The 20,632-nt window shown below is 36.9% G+C and overlaps 2 protein-coding genes across 2 annotated transcripts; one reads left to right on the top strand and one right to left on the bottom strand.

Moving 5' to 3' along the window:
• The first annotated feature begins 3,860 nt into the window (after window positions 1-3,860).
• On the top strand, window positions 3,861-6,456 carry LOC126597425 (uncharacterized). The gene is made up of 2 exons (XM_050264226.1): window positions 3,861-4,273; window positions 5,862-6,456. The coding sequence occupies exons 1-2, from the start codon at window positions 3,861-3,863 to the stop codon at window positions 6,025-6,027; spliced, it is 579 nt and encodes a 192-aa protein (XP_050120183.1). The 3' UTR covers window positions 6,028-6,456.
• A 105-nt stretch (window positions 6,457-6,561) lies between these two features.
• On the bottom strand, window positions 6,562-19,102 carry LOC126597417 (DNA mismatch repair protein MSH1, mitochondrial). Its single transcript, XM_050264218.1, has 22 exons — window positions 18,715-19,102; window positions 17,829-17,964; window positions 17,605-17,702; window positions 16,479-16,554; window positions 16,174-16,293; window positions 15,595-15,642; window positions 14,982-15,046; window positions 14,383-14,468; window positions 13,975-14,139; window positions 13,442-13,551; window positions 13,250-13,355; window positions 12,922-12,997; window positions 12,571-12,629; window positions 11,938-12,005; window positions 11,170-11,343; window positions 10,316-10,522; window positions 9,898-10,154; window positions 9,616-9,759; window positions 8,880-8,937; window positions 8,472-8,771; window positions 7,228-7,947; window positions 6,562-7,024 (listed from the first exon to the last, which is right to left on the bottom strand). The coding sequence occupies exons 1-22, from the start codon at window positions 18,831-18,833 to the stop codon at window positions 6,794-6,796; spliced, it is 3,423 nt and encodes a 1,140-aa protein (XP_050120175.1). The 5' UTR covers window positions 18,834-19,102; the 3' UTR covers window positions 6,562-6,793.
• Window positions 19,103-20,632: the final 1,530 nt, after the last annotated feature.

Genomic DNA, 20,632 nt, shown 5'->3' with positions numbered 1-20,632 from the left:
ACAAGGGTATACCTTGGGGCGCCTCTTGAGATTGAGGGGCGAAGGATTTCTTGGGCTGGTCACCAAACATTTTGTTGACTATTTCCTCGACCGAAGTGTCAAAAAAGTTGTGAGTATATTCTTCCCATTAGTGGCCGAAGGTATCGGTGCCGAAAGATTCAGGAAAATTTGGTTGAACATGAAATTTTTTACATTGCTCCTGAAATTCTTTCTCAACGTCTCTACACTCCCTTTCTGAGGAACCAGAGACGCGCCCTCGGTCTAGAAGGGATGGAGAAGAAAGTAAAGGCACTGGGCAACCTTGGAGGTAGCCGAGCTGTCGGGCAGCAAAGTGGGGGTGATAGACTTCTCAACTTGCTCGGTGAGTATCACAACCAAGGGGAAGGTCGCGAGTTAACATGAACGACCAAGTTTTGAAGAAAAACGGCATCCTCGGTTTCAATCCAAGTCGATGTAGGAAGTCTGATAGAGCGAGGGTATTCTTGACGCCGACATATTAAAAATTCATCTTCAGAAATGACATCCAGGCCGAAGAGGTATTTAAAGACTTATTCAGCTCGGTGAGGAGGCACTGGTCGGGAGGCCAATTGAAGGCCGAGCACTATAGTAGACTAGAGGTTGGAGACTTCTGGCCGAAGTGTGGAGAAATAAACCTACAGCTAGAGTTGGAACACCCAGAGAGGTCTATTCTGGTGCGGGTTGATCTTGTTGATGGTTGTTTCTGCCAAGCAATGTAGAAGGTTGCGTTGATGGCAGGACTGGGTGCCAGAGAGTGGCCACTAGCCAGGGCTTCCTCCACCGGCATATTCTCGACCAATCATTTATTCGACTTGGTACAACAAATGAACTTGTTGTACCAGTAAAATAGGAAGGCCCCATGTTCCCCCTTCCGTAAACTCGCTTCTCCCCAACCAGCAAAATGGAAGATAAAGGTGTTGTAGTTCAGAAAATTCTTGTGCAATTTCTGAACATCGTTTTTTGAAGGCTCTTGACCTTTCTGGCTCAACGTCTCGACAGCTAGTTCGTCGAATAACACCTTGAGGTCAAGATTTGAGGGGCATCGAACAAGGGTGGCGTCAACTAGGATGTCAGAATGAGGAGTCCCGATGATAGCCGAGATGTCAAGGATGGTAGGGGTCATAGGGCTGAATGGAATGACCATGGTGTTGGTGGCCGAGCACCAAAGGCTTAGAGTTGCCATGAGGAGCTCTTTATCCATTATAATCTCCATGGTCAAGAACTTGATAGCGTCGTAGATACCAAGAGCTTTCCATTCTTTACCGAAGAATTTTTCCATTCGAACGACCCATGCCACCCAATTCGCATTGGTCAAGGGCCAAGATCCTTAGGGTTTTGTCTGACACCACTTTGACCAATTGAATCTCTGCAGCAAACCTGCCAAGCAGTGTTTTTTTAATAGGTTGGTGATAGATGACGGCACCATATCCTTGAAGAGTGGGCTCAGAACTTGGTGAGTAGTGTTTAACTCACCCTCGAAACGCAGAGTCTTGATGGCGTGCTGATCGATGAAATCCTTGCACTTGTTGCACTCGGGGGAGAGTTCTGAGACAAATTAGGCCATTGATGAAGGCTAAAATTTCTGAGATGGAAGTTTCAGATTCCCTAGTTTTTGAAGGTTTTAAGAACAGAGCGACGAGAAAATTTCAAAGGTTTTGGAGAACGTAAGGTACAAATGGAAGGGATCCAGGTATTTATAGGCATTTGGGAACGGAAAGCTAAACGGTTGATTTTCAAAATCAAGGGTAGAATCAAGCGGGAGAGGTACTAATCATTGTACATGCTCAGAAAATTGGGATTAGAGGATCGAGGTTTTCACGGTTTGAGGACGCACGATGGCTTGTTACAGCGGTTTTTAATGCAAGAGAGACGTTTCGACGATCGCATGTTTTCGAGGATCATGATTAAAGGCTGCTGCTAGGGTAACCACGGGGTTGACATGTGCAAGACAATTTGGAAATCGAGATCGTGGGGTTACGTCTCATAAGTGCGCATGGTGGTAGTTCCCAAGAGTTGATTTTTCACTTCTTCAAGGTCGAGGCTCGAACTAAGGAGTATAGGTTGGCGACCTCAGAAGCGAGAGGGTGATGTTTGGGCCAAAAAATATTATTTTGGGCTGAGTTTAGAATTGTTCTTAGCCCAGTGTTGGTGGGGCCAAGGTTATAATCCTTCTCGGCCCAGAGGCCGTGTACAGATGTCGTTGGGGGTTATCTAGCTCATGGGCCGCGCGGTCGATGTTGGCATTAACCCATTGGGAATTAGGTATGTGGATGAGTCTTGTTATGAGAATGAGTTTCGACAGGATCAGGATGCTGGAATTGAATATGGCCTGGTAACGAGTTATGTTCAAAGTCCTAGAAGGAATAGGATTGGCCGAGATAAAGTTGGATCAGGGAAATGAGTTATAATTCAAGAGTGATTGGGATTCAATACAGGTTGGCTACTATAAATAGAGAGGGAAGACATCGAAACAAGCCCTTCCAATTCAACACACAAATTGCCCTGCGCATACCCTCGCTCTACGCGAACCCTCTCAACAACCTTGAGATTTTTGTTTTTCTCTTTTTTTCGCCAACACATTTTCAGTTTGGATAAACAGCACTGTGAAGGCAACCAGTGAACATCTTTAGTTTGGATAAACAGCACTGTTGTCGTAGAATCAGCTGACCGTGGAGCACCTTCAATTTAGATAAACAGCAGTGCGACAAGGCCGACTGGTTATCTATCCAAGTCTCGGTCGAGAAGGATTTTCGAATCCTTATCAGCAGAGGTCATCTCGTTAGCCTTCTCAGCGAAGCGAGGTGTTACAAGTTACTATACTTGGCGCATTGAACGCCGAGTCGTTTATGATTAGTTATTCACAAGTAGGTTTTAGAGTTCAGCATTCTGATGGCCGAACCACTTTCACAATCAAGACATATATTTGTTTTGAGTACTTGTGTCCCTATAATCTGGTGTCGATTCAGCGTGCTTATACTCTTACGAATATAATCACGGTGACCGAATCCGACGCTGATGATTTGTGAACTTCGCAGAACTAGTAGCTTTGTCTTCAAGCTCTAGAACCTGAAAGCCGAGGCGTGTTCCTTCCTCGGCCGCAATCGCAAGATCGAGAAGTCAGCCGTGCACCCAACGCAACATCAACAAATTTTACTTCTCGGCCGAGCTTGGCCGACGAGTTGGCACGCCTCGCATACAACTGAAGGATGTAGTTAGCTTACTAATTATTCGGCCTGCGCGCCATGTAGGCTTGGTAGTTTTTAGGGTCAACAATATTATATAATTGTAGTCTGCAACTAAACAAACGAACGACTTGAGTGAGGGCATCTGCCCTCAGTGAGCCTTCATTGGCTCTGTCCGTGCAAACGGGCCATAATAAGTTGTAGTTTTCCTTTTTTTTATTTTTTATTTGGTTTGGTGTTTGGTGGTTTTTGTTTGTTAGTACTTATGTATCCTGTTGAGTTAGTAGTTTATATTTAGCAAGTGACAGATATTTCAAGTTGTAACCTTAAAAAGTTGAATTTAGTTGTTCGAAGCTACGTTAAATCTGAATGCATGCACAGGCCAAGAAAAGAAAAACAACTAACATAAGTAAAAGAATATTATTCTGTCTGAAATAAAAGGAAGAAGAAATAAGTATTTGTGTGTTAGACTTTTAGCTAGCAGTTCAATCTCAAACGGTTTTCCTCAAGAGCTTTGCTGGAAATTGTCCGCGTCCGGAGGATGGGTGTAACAGCCCACCCTAATAATAATCACAAACAATATACTTCCTACCCTTAATTGCAAAACCCTTTGGGGTTTTCTGGTTGTGGTTGATGGTGGTGTATCGATAGCTTTGGGACATGGACTTTCGACATAATGCATCGCCGCGGAGAATAATGGTGGTAGCAGATCCAACCCAAGAGTCAGCAGGTGCACTCCAATATGCACTGTCTAAAACTGTTTCCGAGAACGATGAATTGATTCTCTTCCATGTCGAAAACCCTAATTCATGGCGATACACGATAACGATGTTCCTTAAAAGACCTAGGGGTGGCTCCGCCACCGTAGAAGGAGGTTTAGGGAACACGGAGTTTCTTGAAGAAATGAAGAATGCATGCAAACATGCAAAACCAAAAGTACGTGTGCGGGTAGAGAAGGTGGCGTTAATGGAAGGCAAGGACAAAGCAAGTATTATTCTAGATCAAAGCAAGGTTCTTGGGGTGGATGTCCTTGTTATAGGGCAACGACGGAGTCTTTCTACAGTTATCTTAGGGTGAGTTTGCTCATACATTTTCATTGCCTTTTACAACAAGAACCTCGTTGATCATTTTACTTTTTGTGTACTGTTTTTTAATATCTAAAAGTGCTTTATAACAACCGAAAGCTATTTTTTAGTATTTGTTTTTAGGGTTTTTTAAATATAGATCATTGCAACTCTTATTTTCTAAACAAAAACTTACCTAGTTATAAACTTTCAAATAAAACCCAAATTTGAAAATGACTACCAAGTAGAAAAATAATTGACCTTTTATTACAAGATATTTACAACTTATATCACAATATTCAAAATAAATCAATAAATGTAATTACTCACCTTAATTATAATGAACAAATAATTATTACACATATTATTACCCCTAACATATATATATATACACACACACACACATTCAAATGTATATAGTACTACCATAAGCTCAATATATATATATATATATATATGCACAGTACTACATATATGTTCAAACATATTATACTAATTTATCTACCTATATGTAAATTTATGATGAGCAACTAACATAGTTTGTAGGTAAATTGATGTTTGAATCAAATAACAATCTTTTATTTAGTAGGTAATATATTTTCCATGTATTATTACATATATTTGGCACATTTTATTATTATAAGATATATGTACAAATAATAGGTAAATTAATTTTTAATCAAATAAAATTTCTTTATTTTGTAAGTAAATTAATTTTGAAACAAATAATATTCTTCATTATGTAGGTATTTTATTTTGTATGTATCATATATTGGTTACATTTTATTATTATATGTACAAATAATAGGTAAACTAGTATTGAATAAAAAAAATACATTTATTGGGTAAACTATTTTGCTTTTTTTAAGCATCTAACATTTTAAAATTTGAATAGTAGGTGCACTAAATCAAATAACATTTTTTTGTAGGTAAATTATTTTGCATGAATTTTTACGATATCAAGTATGTTTTTTTTTTTTTTTGTTATATATATGTGTGTGTGTGAAATTTACCAACATTTATATGTAAAATATAATTTGATTGATTAAACAAAGCATGTATTATTACACATATTAGACATGTTTTATTGTTATCATATATTAGACAATTAATTTATTATTTATTATTTTTGTAAAATCTTTAAATCTTCCTTACAATCCGTATAGAATTAATTGTGTACATTAAACCTTCAAATAGGGGTATTTTAGGCATCAAAAAATTTTAAATGTGTAAAGTTAAAATATAATTAATGAATTTTGCTGATGTGAAATCTAGTCAATGGGTTTTATTGGAGTGAAAAACTTATGTTGGGTTTTATGTGGAGAAAATTAAATTTTAGGGCCTAAAGTCATATTTTCAGTCGTTTTTAATACCTTAAAGATATTTTGGGTCATAAAAAACGCTCTTTTGACGAGCAGCAGTGCTTCTTGCAAAAATAATCCAAATTCTCATCTCCCAAGCCTTACAAAAATGCTGATATTTGAACTTCCATCGGAATTTTTGTTTTGGGTCGAAGTGTTACTGAGATTTGGTGTGCGAAAACAGATTGATCAACTTGAATATTTGCTAATCTCTTTGTTTTGTGTACCTCAAACAGATACAGGAGGCCTGGAGGTTCCACGCGAGGGACAAAACCAATAGACACAGCAGAGTATTTGATTGATAAAAGCAGTTGCACCTGCGTCGGAGTACAGAAAAAGGGACAAAATGGAGGCTACCTTCTCAATACAAAGACCCACAAAAATTTCTGGCTTCTGGCTTAACAAGCACTCGAATTACCGGAGAAGCACTTGCGCTTTCGTCTTAGATGCTTTGTTATGCCGTTCGTCTTCTGCATTCGATTAATGATATACATTGATCGTTGGGACAGTAGAATCAAATCGAACAAGAAGTTTAGTTCGCTAAATCGGTTGACGTCTAGACATAGTGAGCTTGACGATGAGACTATATTTGTTGTGCTGATCTTGGTTGGTTAAGGAGTGAGCCATATATGTATGAAATCATTCAATTCCAAATGAAGAAAAATAGGTTTGTACATATGTAACAATGATTGGCTTCTGTAAACCAACATGAAAATGTTTATAGTAGAACCAAATTAATGAGATAGCAGTGTCTTTTCATTCTAAAACAAAGTTTGTACCCTGCTAAACAAAAAGGAACCGTTTATCGGTGTGCACACTTCTGCTATATAATCTGCATCGTCAAAAACTTGCTATTTTAGCTCATAAGAGTCATGCTTCCACTCAATGAAACCAAAAACTGTAATGTAGCAATGACGATATGTCAAGTATTGCGGATTGGGTAGAAAAAGGAGAATCGGATAAATAACAATTGTAATATATTACAAGGACCAGCAGAACTTCACATTCGTCTACTCGGCTGACAAACACGTGAAGTGGAGCAACAGAACAAAAACAAAATTGTTGCAGCCACTGCTACAAATACATACGTATATAGGTTAAAGGATTGCCAACCATCTCTCCATTTTCCCCAACAAAAGCAACCTTGTACATAAAGGTATCTGCGGAATTATCTACAAACTGCCACACCATCCAAGGAAAGATTGGACGTGCCGAAATTCCTATGCTTACCATCAGCCACATTGATCAGATGGTATCCTTGATTAGGGAGCTGGTTGATTAGAAGAGTCTCTAATTGGCAAGCCAAGCTCTTCCCCGGGACAGTGAAATAAAGGAAATTGGCGTTCTGCAGTCCTTCCTTTGAACGATGTGCACGGACTCGTCCCTCCAGATCATCCGTCTATGAAATCAATATGTAGACACATTAAATTGAAACACATAGCATAATAAAAAGTTTCATAATACACGAGTGTCATTTTTTCAGCCAATGACCAAGACCAATAATTATCAAGGACATAGACCGACCTTGAGAGTGACTATCATGACTACTTTTTTCTTAAAACCAGAAATAACTGAAGGGAATTTATGTTAACAAAAAATTACCTGCCCGACATACAGTCGCTTATCAGGCCTGAGAATCACATAAACACATGACAGACCAATGGTTGATGGAGGTGGCTGTTCCCTTGTACCAATTAGAACACAGCGTATCTCAGTAAGTTCTGATGTTTTTTTCTTCTTATAGAGCTCAGTCAGCATCTTTTGGCAAATAAAGGTCATTGCACTCTCAACCTCCTTCTGTAGGACTTCCATTCTGTTCGTTGATCCTGTCACAGCTTCAACTTTAGCACTACTTGACAGGGGATGGGATCTCTCAGAATTGCTAAAACCTGTGGAACTTAACTGTTCAACTTTTGTGTCATTCTTTCCTATAAGTACTTCATTTGCGTAAACTGAATGATACAGGTCTTCAGCTCTGTCGATTATTGTTTCAGGAATCCCTTCCCTCTTAGCCGTTTCAAATGCTAAGCTTTCTCTACAGATCCCATCCATCAACTTCCAGGTCGGTTTTGTTTGGCCATCCACATATACAGTTCCCATTGCTTTGTTTACAGTGTTCTTCGTATTAAGAGGCAAACTAAATATCCCATGCAAGTGAGTAGATATGATACCAAGACAACCTATTGCATCAAGAGTTTCAACAATACTACCAGCAATACATGTACCCTTTGCTGTTTCTGTTCCTCGGCAGATTTCATCTACAAGTACAAGACTTCTCTTAGTGGCACCAGTAACAATGGACCGAATTTCTGACATCTCCACCTGAAACAATGAAATTGGGTAACATGAAGTGTGTAAGGCTGCAACCATTAAAAGTTGATGTTCCGATTCCAGTTGTATGGGATTCAGATGATTATAAATATGTATGAGGAATCAGAAAATCACATCAAACAAAACACCAGGGCAAGTTTTTCTTTTAGATTAATTTGTGATTTGATCCAAACATTGTTCTATATAACATGTAAGACATAGGGAAGAAGGTGAGGGAGAGAAGAAACTACAGCGCAAGAGAGACGAAGATAGAGTAAAGTTGGGTCTTAAGTCCCAAACAATGACAAAACTGAAATCCAATTACAGAAGGCTTGTTTACATAGGCAGTCCAATAATAAAATTCCGCGATAAAACGTAAAAGAAATTAAGGGGCTCAAGTCCTCCCTGCTTGAAGTGGAAAGATTAAGGACATGTAGCCGAGCATGAAGAGCTTAACTAATTTAAGAGAAACTAAACTATTTACTACATTACTTACTGACTATAGGCAACTAAGACGGCATATAATGATATCATACCTGAAAGGAACTTTTCCCATCAGCAGGGCTGTCATAAGATTTCATGTGAAGCATAATCGAATCAAAATGAGGAATCGAGGCTGATTCTGCGGGCACCATAAATCCACATATTCCAAGTAATGCGGCAGCACAAATTGATCGTAACAAACTTGATTTACCACCACCGTTTGGTCCAGTCAAAAGAAACAATGACTGCATATCAACAGTGTTATTTACAGCACTACCCTCTGCTACATCCAACCAGTATGGCGATAAACCAACTATCTTCATCCCATTTCCTCCATTCAATGGTTTTACATCCTACGTCCAACAAATAAATATATATAACAGTCAGTACAGATGTAAGAAACATGATATGGATATGTGAACTGTCAATCAAAAAGGACCAGAGTGATTTATTGACACTACCCTCGACCTACAGGACTCTCCAAGGGTGGGAAATACCCATTTCCTTCTTCTCCCTTCACTGCAATATGCCGGCAACAAAATCAGAATACAATAGATACCACACTAAAGATGTGATTAATAAAGCAACCTCCCAAGAGATCAAATGTGTGGAATTCAAAGAATAGTTATAAAACCTACAATAAAAAATAACATGGATGATGGTTCTTACTTCTTATTGTTAGTCAGTTCTTAGCTAACAGCTTAGGATTTGATCAAAGCGTCACTAAGGCTGAGTTTTCGTTAAAATTCTATTGCATCCAATAATAACTCCATGAAAACTTTCAACTTATTTAATTCCTTTAACATGAGCAAAGAAAACCAACCTCCAGAGGTTTAGTGAAACAACAAAACTGCCCTCATTGAACGAGGGAGTAAAAGTAATATCTAAAACCAGATTGAAGATCTGTGTAACATATGCTTAAGATGATCAAAGAGTGAGAAAAACTAATACAAGTGATACTTTGATAGTCTCGGTAAGTTCTTACATGAAGAAAACAACCGAATTATTATGACTACCCAGTACCCGATGAAAATACTGTCCACAGAATAAAATTATAGTACAGATAGACACTAAGCATTGAAAACGATCCCAACAAATTATTCTAGCTGACCATGTAACTATTAAATCACACCGCTGATTACAATTGCAGATAATACGAGTACTGTTTAAGGGCATTTTAAAGTCATAATACCCAACCTCACATGAGCAAATAATGCCTTTGCAATAACTAGAAGCATTGAGGAGAATACAAGGATATTGATCTTCGCTTGTAGATCAGAAGAAAGTCCCCTCAACAATTCCAATACCCTTGTTTTGGCCTTGGCACCTGCCTCATGGTACCTACAACAGAAAAAGAAAAAGAAAATAAAAGGTTAAGTAACTCTATTCAATGTAGAGGACTAAATGAAGAAATAAAGAGTGGGTTAGCCAAATTGAAGAAGAATGAAAGCAACTTCCATATCAAGGAAAATAGCACACCTTGTTAAAGCGTCCTCCACTTTCGCTGTGGTAAACCACTCTTCTCCAACCTTTCTACCTTTTGAATCTAGCGCAGGTTTAAGCTGTTTAATCTGTTCTTCCCCAGGGGTACCACCCCAAACAGCAGGTGCAAACCGTTTACCCTTAAACCAAACAGCTTCATGCTCCCGTGCATATAATATTTCTCCTTTTGGGCCTCCAAGTGGAGCTGTGGTGGCCTTTATTCTAGAAATAATAGGCAGGAAATCTTCAGTAACCTGCAAAGTTCTAAATGCTATGAACATATGTACATCAAAATGCTTATAATTAGGAAGGAAAATGTTGAAATCTTAATGTAGTGCCTTCTAGGACAATATAATTTAAAGTTAATTTTGAGACATGTAAACGTGTGAGCCAAAGTTGAGTGCTGGAGACCTACTGCTAGAGATAACGCCTCAGCAGCCTTTTCCACTTCTGCAACTGCTTCCTCTATATGCATTCTCTTTATACGACCTTTCCATGAAGACTCCATATCCTCAAAAAAATCATTAGGAACAACAAGAAAAGAACTAAACTTTTGGTCATGTTCTCCATCCAGGGAGATCATTTCACCAATACTATCTGAAGTGCACTCGCATTCATTAACCTGGCCAAAAAAGGGACTAATATTATATACATGGAAAACAAACAGTATAGACACTTCAGGATCTATATGAATGCCTGCAAGATTTACACGTCTCAATCCACAGCAATCTAATAAATTTATAATCGTCCAACCAACAGAGTGCTTTCAATTGCAAAAGAAAGAGAAGTTATACCAACGCCTTCCAAAAGATGCATGTTTTATAAAGAATCTAGTAACTTATTACGACTATTAAAAAACTTATACCTATAATTCAAAATGGATGTTTCATGGATTTTGAAAGATTTGTGTAATCATCCTTTATAGCAAGTCTCTGAGAACTAAGATTAAATGTATTTGAATCAAATAGAGTGGCAACTTTTGAGATTTATGTTAGGCTAAGCACTAGTGCCCTTCATAGAGAAGATAACAAGAATATACATAGGGGGCTCCATATTGAAGATTGTAAAGTGAATGTTTCATTTCCTGGAGGGGTCTTGAACCCAGATATTTCAAATTTCATGAACAAGGATCTAGCCATCTAGTTTGGAAGTTGGTTTTTCATTTAACCTATTCAACCATAAAACTTTTCCTGGTAAACTAGAGGACATAAAAAACCGAAAGAAAAAGAACAGAAAAAACAGTAAAATCAACTCGGCAGCTGTACTTACTAATGTCTCAAAGTCAATTTTCAACCCAGTTGCCACCCATGTAGGGTCCATCAACAACTGCAGGATTTCACATAGCTCAGGGGCTTTTTGCATGTGCAATATTTCATCGAGAACATTTTTAATTCTGCAGAACTCAATATGATTGGCCTCCCTCAGTTCAAGAAGCTTCACCAGCTGTGAAACATACAACTCAGGATTATTTACCAGTGTATAAAAAGGCACGCGTATATGAAGGCGCACACACACACGAATACTCCCCTGTATGCATATTCACTAAAACATCCATGTATTATGTGAGAACCATTTATTGACTAATTAATTTATATTCAACAGTTAAATATAGTCAAGACACGGGACAAAATTCTTTAAATAGAGATATAATAGAAGAAAATACTTAAAATACTCACCTTTCAATAGCATAGCATTGCATCGAAAATCTAAAACATAAACATTAAAAGACTGAAATCTGGGAAGTAATTACTCAGCCAACTTAGATACTTCAAATTCATACTTGAGTCATAGAAAGGTCAATGCCAACTATGGAGAAGGATATCACTAGGACGAAAGGTTTTACACTGGTGAAAGAGAAGAACCAAGAACCGTCAATAAAAAAATGGTAATTCACTATACCAGCTCACATGTAGTTCATTTATATTCAAACTGTAATTTACAGAGACTGTTTTAAGGTCTTGATATTTTATAAAAGTGAAAAGAATGAAAGCAAGAGCAAGCTATGCTTGAATCACAATAACAAGGTCAGGATACAACCTTTGCAGGTGAAACACAAGTAAACTCAGGAATTGAGCACGTTATGTTGCTCATAAGTCTGCACGTTGCTGATTTAATAACAAATAAAAACACTTGTTAGAGGATTTAGAAAAACATAATAATGAGATGGCATGCCATGCAGGTCAAACATAACACGTTAAATGCCAATCTATTGTTCAGGATCTCAGGGGAACAAAATACTGTATGATAAATTTAGATAATCTAGAATCTTAAGGACACCTTTTATTTGAAACTTTGAATCATGCAGGTTAGTGGCTCTTATTATTTTGAGTCTTCTCGCTTTGAAGCCTTTCTGCATGGAACTCACCTACTATATGGAAAAGTGTACCCTTATTAATTAAAATTGTTACTTTTTTAAGTTTGCCCCCACCCACCCACCCTCTATATATCATACAAATTAATTAATCTGTCTCTTAGTTGGTGTGTGAGTGGACATGAATGTAGTGGCACACATTTGAGCAGAAACATACAAAGTCATGGAACAATGCACTAGGATTGACTTAGTATAAAACACACCAAAAGATAATGGACAAGAAACAATATGTTTGGGGAAAAGAAGTCGGATGCTAAGATCTCATGCTGAAGCAGTACAAAAAGGACATCACAGCTCACCTTGAATTGTGGATGATATATCATAAGCTGGAGGATTAAGAAGAAGATCCCTAACATACCTGAGAAATCAGAAACAAACAAATCTAAGGAACAAAGTACGAAAACATGTACCCACACAGACATACAGTTGTACGCGTACGTTAGCATATTATGAGATTGTACATCGAACAGAACTGAGTGAAAAGGGAAACTGGAGGAATTTGTCATTCGAATGAAAGAAAAACTCGGCAGTGATCAAATGACGGTGATGTATTTGTTCAGGCACACCAAAGAAAAAACATGCATATAGCCACAACAAAATGGAGGGCTATGCAGTTTGTTACAACGGAAAAGCATACATAATATACTCACAATAAGGGGAGGCCTGTGCAATTTGAAGGAAGCAACACCTTCAACAAACAAGGTATGCCCTCAGTTGGTATGGCACCTGGAAGTGTGCAGAAACATATCAATCACTTTTAACTTGACAATGACTTCATATCATGACAATCAAATAAGGGTAGTGTTATCCACACACCCATTTTTACCTCTCACACACCCCTCTCAATGTTCGGGCGTCGGATCAAATGAATTGAAGAATATCAATGGACAAAAATTAACATGGGTGTGTAGGAGGTAAAAAAAGGGGTGTGTGAAGAGCACTACCCTAAAGTAAAATCGTCGATGCAAATAGACAAACCAATTTGAGTCGCTGTTCCAAGGGTTAAAGGGTGGGGTCTGTTTTCTGAAGGCACACTCACATTCCTGAATGTAACTTCTTCATCTAGACCATAAAGATCTTTAACCTGAGAAGTTTGATAGATGGATATCTCATACGATATGCCAGTGAACAAAAAGTGGAATACACAATAAATTCATTAGATATGTTGACCTTAGATAAAATCTCAGTGACAGGATTGCCTTCAAACCATTCAAAATGTCTACCATTACATTCTCCCCACAGTAAGCCTCCCTCACCAAATTCTCCCCAACGACAAGTGCCTGTAAAGGAGACTCTTGATATAATTAAGCATGAAATAAACTACTTAAGGAAGAATAGCAGAAAGATAAGAGAACTATATAAAGTTATGAAAAAGAAAATTTATTTTCTTGGTTGAAGAGCAAGAAAAAATAATCACCCAAAACTTATATAATGGGAAACGAAGGTTTCTCAAAATATTTGCAAGGCACATTTAAGGGAAAAAAAATTCAAGGTGTAGAATAAGTTAATAACAGAAACTTAATCTGGAGGCATTAACTTTAACTTCCAACAGGTCTATGCCTCACTTGGCAGAGAAAAATGCAAGCCACAACCAAAATCAGATATCCTCTGCACAATTTTACAATTTGGCCTAACAGAAGCACCCCACAGGCAATAAAGGATGCACCAACCATTTTTTACATTAATTTAGAAGTTATATCTACCTGAGAAATTGCTCCTCAAAGACGTATGCAGAAATAAATGATGGTACCGACATGTACGAAGCTTAGTAACCAAGGCCTCCTCAGTCAAACCATCCTCCGACGAATATGTTTTCATAGTCTCCAGGACAAAATTGATGCAATACCCTCTTGCGGAACGAGATATTCCTGCCATATATATTTTACAAGTATTAATGAACCTTACACAAGTCAACCTAAGATAGCTGTATTGCCTTTAAGGACTATGAACAACAGAATCTAACTTACAGCCTTAAGAAAAGACACATGAATTTAGGAACTGATTTTTAGCATAAATTGGAGTGCAAAATTAACTTGAAGCATTAAATAATCAAGGACGGGAAAATCTAGTGAATTAACATTTTGAAGTAAGAAAATATAATGTATTCTTACCAACAACAGGCATTGGTTCTGGAAAATCAAGATCGTGATCAACCCCAACAAGTCCGAAGACGTAAGGACTACCAGGATGAGCATGCCTGAAATACTCAACAAAACAAGTCAGAAGAAACATATGCATGTCAAGAATTTTGGGCATCAAATTCAAAAATAAAATTTTCCGAAGCAATATAAGGATACAGGAAATTTTCATGCTCCACACCCTAAATAACATGAAACTTCTGACATCAAAATATGAACAACCATAAGAAGCTTAATGTTTCATCTTCAATAAAAATCTAATAATTTTTATAAAAACAAAATAAAAGACCACATGTATATTAAATTTCCAAGAAGCAGCATGTGTATTTGTGACGTAGATAACTGTTCATTGAGAACATTTTTTATGACAACTGTACTAACTGTGTTGTACCAGAAATCCAGAATACATAATAACATGCTTCAGGATTAGATATCTATCCCTTTCTTCAAAATAAACAATAAAACAATTTCTATCACTCAATTCAAAAAAGGAAACAAAAAAATCTGTTTAATGGTATGTTATATGACAAAATGACAAACTATAAATGAATGAGTTATCCACATGTAATTACCCCGATATAAAACGCCCTTTACGGGAACGAGCTTGTGTTGGGCCCTGCACTTCTTCCACAATGCACTACAAGGACCAAAGCATGATCATTGAGCAACCAATCAGACAATGAACACTGAACAAACTAGTTGGATGACAAAAAAATGACCATATAAGGCAATGGATGCATGATACACCACTAAAGGCAACAGAAATACAAGATGAACACCGTATGAAGCATGCCTCAGCGCTTCAAAGGTGCAAACATACAAATTATGCAGTAAACCTATCATCCATTAATGGAGCAGAAAACAATAAGGACCTGAAGGCATAATTGCATATTCCGGACAACAGTAAAGTGAATACATAAAAAAGTAGTTAAAACTTCAATGCACCAGGATAATTTATAAAGGTCGTACCCAGTGCACAAGGCTCCCGCTTTACGCAGGGTCTGGGAGAGGTGAATGTCGGCTAGCCTTACCCCCATTTATGGAGAGGCTGCTCCCAAGTCTCGAACCCGAGACCTACCGCTCATGGGCGAAGGCACTTGCCATCGCACCAAATGCGACCTCTACCAGGATAATTTATGAATACAATAAAATGATTAGTATAGTTATCATAAATGCTATACTCACCACCGAAAACCCATTCCGTGTCAGATCATCCAAAGTTTGACGAAGATTCTGCAAATCATATATAATTATGCACTGAGTCCTTGACAGAATAAACACATGATTTTATGCATAAGGAATTGATTGAAAAAAAATGACCAGAAACATTTCTTTATATTGGGTTGAATTGGAAAAACATAATTATATAGACTTTGGAAGAAAGAAGCAAAAGAATGGGGTAGAAATTATGCCATACTAATTATTTAGCACGATTCCCAACATACCATCCTATAGCTAGGCAAAATAATAAGTTAATAACACATGTGAAAGACCTCTTAAGCATATTCAATTTACTAAACATGGTATAGTTCCCAGGGAAAACCAAGAGGAACAAAGTTCATACTTTAACAAGGCCCCATTTTTTGATAATCTTGTACAAATGCATAGTAGGGTTTTTACTATTAAGTATATACAGTTTCTCAAAATTAGTAAAGAAATGACAAAGTAAGAATTGTGACAGAATAAAACTCCGATGTCTAGAAATATTTGAAGTTCAAGGAATCCAAATATAACATGCATACGAAAATAAAGTATGATCTATACCACAACCAGGCAACCAGCTCTTGGAATACTATCTGAGCGCAGACCCCCAAAAGGATTTAAACCTGCATATTCAACCAAAATACAAGCATCTATTCCAAGGGCTTCATAAAAGTCACCAACCTGAAAAATAAATAAAATAAAACAATTTTTGCACCTATAATTAATAAACTATATATAAACATATTACGAATGTTAAGAGATTTCAACAAGGCTGACCAATTATAAAGTAGAAAAGATCGCATGAAAAAATCTAGCTTTAAAAGCTTCTTAATACCAATAGGGCTGATATACAAATAGTTACATACTCTGCAGAGCAAAACTTCATGTGGAAACTTTGACTTGAACTGCAAGATCTCCCAGTTGAGCGTTCCTTCTTTTAGACTAAAACAAACAAGGTATACTCAATGAGCTTTACAAAGAAAGAAACAATATTTTGAAGCTTCTAAGAAAGATGACCATACTAGTTTTCTATCAAAACCTATGAACATGTAAATGTTTGAAAGAATACTCTTTTACTATGAAAAAAAAAAAAAAACTCTTGGAGATCTTTCAGAAAAGAGTAAATTAATTATTTCTGTCAGGATTCAATTCCTTATATTTGGGAAATTTATGTGCACAAAACATGTAAAGGGACTTTTAGCCAACGCAGAGATGCAACAACCTTTCTTTGGATAAAAGATGAGTAGTGCTATTACAAAGAACATCAAGCTGCTACAACTCACGTGTACTACGAAGATGCTATAATTCCAACCCTTTTATATTTAAATTCAAAATACTAGAGATAAATAATCCATACTAAAACTTTTAACTATTAACAATTTACTGTCTTCTAGTCCACCTAGAAATTTGATCCATTCTCTGCCTCTGATCTTTCAAGAAGGTTAAAGTACAAAATCCTGTTGATCATGAATGTGAGTAGTTCAAACAGACCTACATCAAAGGGTCTATAAATCTATGTAAGATTCTTCAAACTCAGTTGTCTTTACATCTAAACATTTAAACTTTGGCACGAAGGACCAAACTTCTAAGTACACACCAAGCTTCTTTCTAGGTTCACTTTGGCATGAAATAGAGATGAAACATATGATTGAGCACAGTAATCAACCCAAGTCTTCTCATTTCAAAACCTGTAATCCGACACTTTGCAGGTTTGATGGCTATCATTAGCATTTCTTTAACCTATCCATGACCCACAGCAGGGAGCTAAATTTGAGGAACCTACAGTTTAGTCCTTCATGTCATCTAAGGATGCAAAAAAGAGGTCATATGAATATTTACATAAAACTTTACAAGAAAAGGAAAACAAGCTCAACTGCTAAGAGCAGAAAAGAACGGCACATAACACATGAGTTTTTTCTTCTCATTGTCTCTTCCATAAACACACAATTGAAATAACAATAAGATCGATAAAGTATCATAAAAAGATCTCACCTCCCATTTTTTAAGTTAACGTCCAAGCCTAGCAAATTGGAATAGTCAAGCCTTTTAACCAGCTGGACAGTTGAAGGCTTCCTGCACATCTCCATCCTCTGCAAATGAAACATGTGTGATGATGAAAGATCTTCAGTGAAGATATCAAGAAATCATATTCCCAATGAAAGCCAAAAAAAGAGAACTTGTCTATTCACAACAGCAAAATGTGTGCAGTAACAAACCTCCTTCCACCACAGTATGTTAGAAAGAGCTCTTTCATCCAGGAAATTATTCAAAGCATTAAGTTTTTTGGTCCCTTTTCTGCTTCCTCCTGAAACTTTTTGATCTTTGAAACAACGAATCCTTCGAAACTGTCCACTATTAATGCAGAACAAAAAAAAAATCTCATTGTGCTAGTTAAAGTAAGAGAAACAAATTAAAGATGAATATTAAAGGTACACAGACACACACAAAGAAGGAAAAGAAGTATTACCTACTTCGCCAGTGGGTATGGCTAGTTCTTGAATAGTTGTTCTGTTTCCCAGTATTTATTTTAATTCTTTTAATTAAATGAAGGGAATTATCATCAGACCACATTTGAATTTTATACCAAGACTGATTGATACTATCATTTCGTAAGGCATCCTCAAACATTTTCATAAGTATGTTTACAATAAAACGAATTAAGTTGTTGAGTAATAGCTTTGGTTCATTGCACATCACCAAAATCACCAATGCACTTATGGGGAGTTTCGATTTTGTTTCTTTGCTTCTGAAGTATCTTGATTTTAATTAAGTTACGATAATTTCTACATAAACATATCGGAAAGAGTATTTTGCAAAATTGAAATTTTGACAAGGACCCACTAAACCATTTCTTACTCTTCATCGATGAACCAAGCTTGGCATTTCGGAAATCTTATTCGATGGAAATTCAAATCTCGTGGATAAGGCAAGGTCTTTAAAGCTTCAAAAGAATTCTCCTTTTATTGAAATTTCAATGACCCAAGAACATATACAACATAATAAATTCATAATTCAACACATTTACACACAAAGACATCAGCATGCATAAATTAATAAAACAGAAAATTATTTCATAGGGAGAGGGAGAGAGAGAGAGAGTACATGAGCGGAGGAGAGGGAATGAAAGAGCTGCATTTACGAGGAGGGGAGCGAAGAAGAAGAGCGAGATGGCAGCAGCGAGGGAAAGAGGAGACGCCGTTCCGAGTAGCGAGCCAGTACATGGCGGTGAAACACTGAAACTGTATCCAAGTTATGGTTTGAGGGGATTTCAATTCTAGGGTTTTAGAGAGAGGGTTTTCGTTTTCCTCTTTTGCCTCTTCTGAGCTTCCCGCCAGAAAGCAACAGGCTAAAAAGAGCTACTTTTGGGAACACTGGAGTGGAGACACTGTGGAGGATGCTTTTGTCTGTTTTGGGATGTGGAAGGACAGGACGGTCTAAGTGATGGGGTTTGGATGCGGTGTGGATCACTTGTCCGAGGCTAAGGACAGACGCAGGGCCGGCCCAGGCCCAGTGCAAGCAGGGCAACCGTCCAGGGTCCAAAAATATTGGGAGTACCAAAATTATTAAGATGTTATATTTATATATGTTTTCACAAGAGTATAAATTTATAAAACTTGGTTCAATGACACAGAAATTTAAGTAGAAGAGGTGGTTTGGTCATTGAAAATAATGAGAGGTCTTGAGTTCAAAACACCACATGTGCTTATTTACTTTCTAATTTTTACAAATTTCTTTTCATAAGAGTATAAATTTATAAAATTTGGTTAAAGGATCAAGAAGTTTAATTAAAAGCAATGGTTTTTGTTGTTTAAAATTAACAAGAGGTCCTAAGTTCGAAACGCTATGTGCATGCTTATTTTTTTCAATTTTTACAAATTTTTGTTTGGTTGTTAATTTATTTTTAGTTACTAGCTAGTAGCTATGTGGGTTGTTATTTTTAAATATTTGTTTCAATTCAAGTCTAATCTTTAACAACCCATCTTCTTCAATTTTTACCTTTTCATTTGTAGGTTTTGTGAACTGAGTTTGCTTTTGCTTTTGCTTTTTGATTGATGGATTTTTGGAGTTGAAGTGATTGGTTTGGTGTTTCTTGGAGGAGACCCCCAATCCTTCAATTTTGATTTCTGTTTTTTTTATTTTATTTTTATCATTTGTTTGATTTATATGTGGGTTTTCATTCCTTCTGTCTTCTCCCTCCCTTTGCTCCCTCTCCCAATCCAAATTTATAACCACTAAAATAGGGTTTGGCTTTTGTTGCAATTAAATGAAAAAAAACATATTAGATGTCAATTGCCTTTTGGAGAAGAGATAAATTTGAGGGAAAAGAGAGAAATCAGAGTGGAAAGAATGAAGAAAGAAGGATATGGATGAGATTGTTTCGCATTCTCGTTCGCTCTCTTCGTATTAAGCTCGGATACATGACATGCACATGTTATGCTCACAGATCTGAGCTCAACCCAAAAATTTGTGAAATTTGTGAAAAAAAAATTCCTTAATGAGCATATGGTGTTCATGGCTACATCTTAATATGAGAAGCGGGAATATTCACTAGTTATGATGCACATATATTGTGCCCCGAATTTAGCGAGTATGACCACAACCTAGTTGGTCTCGGTAAAAAAAAATTAAGAAAAAGTTTAGAGGACTTTAAGGATCATGCGTGTCCATGAAATAACGACAACAAGTATCATGTTTTCCATATTCATAGTGAAGTGGTGATTGATGTACGTAACAAGACTTTTCAAACTGCTATTGTAACCTTGTATACGTAACAATTATGTTTTAATCGTATTAACTATACCAATAGATTGCCGTTAAAGTTTCTTATTAATGCGAAAAGCAACTCGTTGCTCGATCTTAAGTTCTGTGCATATCATGTGCATATGCATGTATTGTACATATGATATGCATGTAGTGTGCATATAGTGTATATGGTGGTGACATCATTGTTTTTATTTCGAAAAGAGGGCTATAAGGTCTAGATTTTTGGGTTGGCTCATATCTGTGAGCATATCATGTG

This window comes from Malus sylvestris, chromosome 13 (genome assembly GCF_916048215.2).
Source record: "Malus sylvestris chromosome 13, drMalSylv7.2, whole genome shotgun sequence".
Taxonomy (NCBI): Eukaryota; Viridiplantae; Streptophyta; class Magnoliopsida; order Rosales; family Rosaceae; genus Malus; species Malus sylvestris.
Note: the sequence above shows the minus strand (reverse complement) of the source record. Positions and strands in the feature narration are given on the sequence as shown.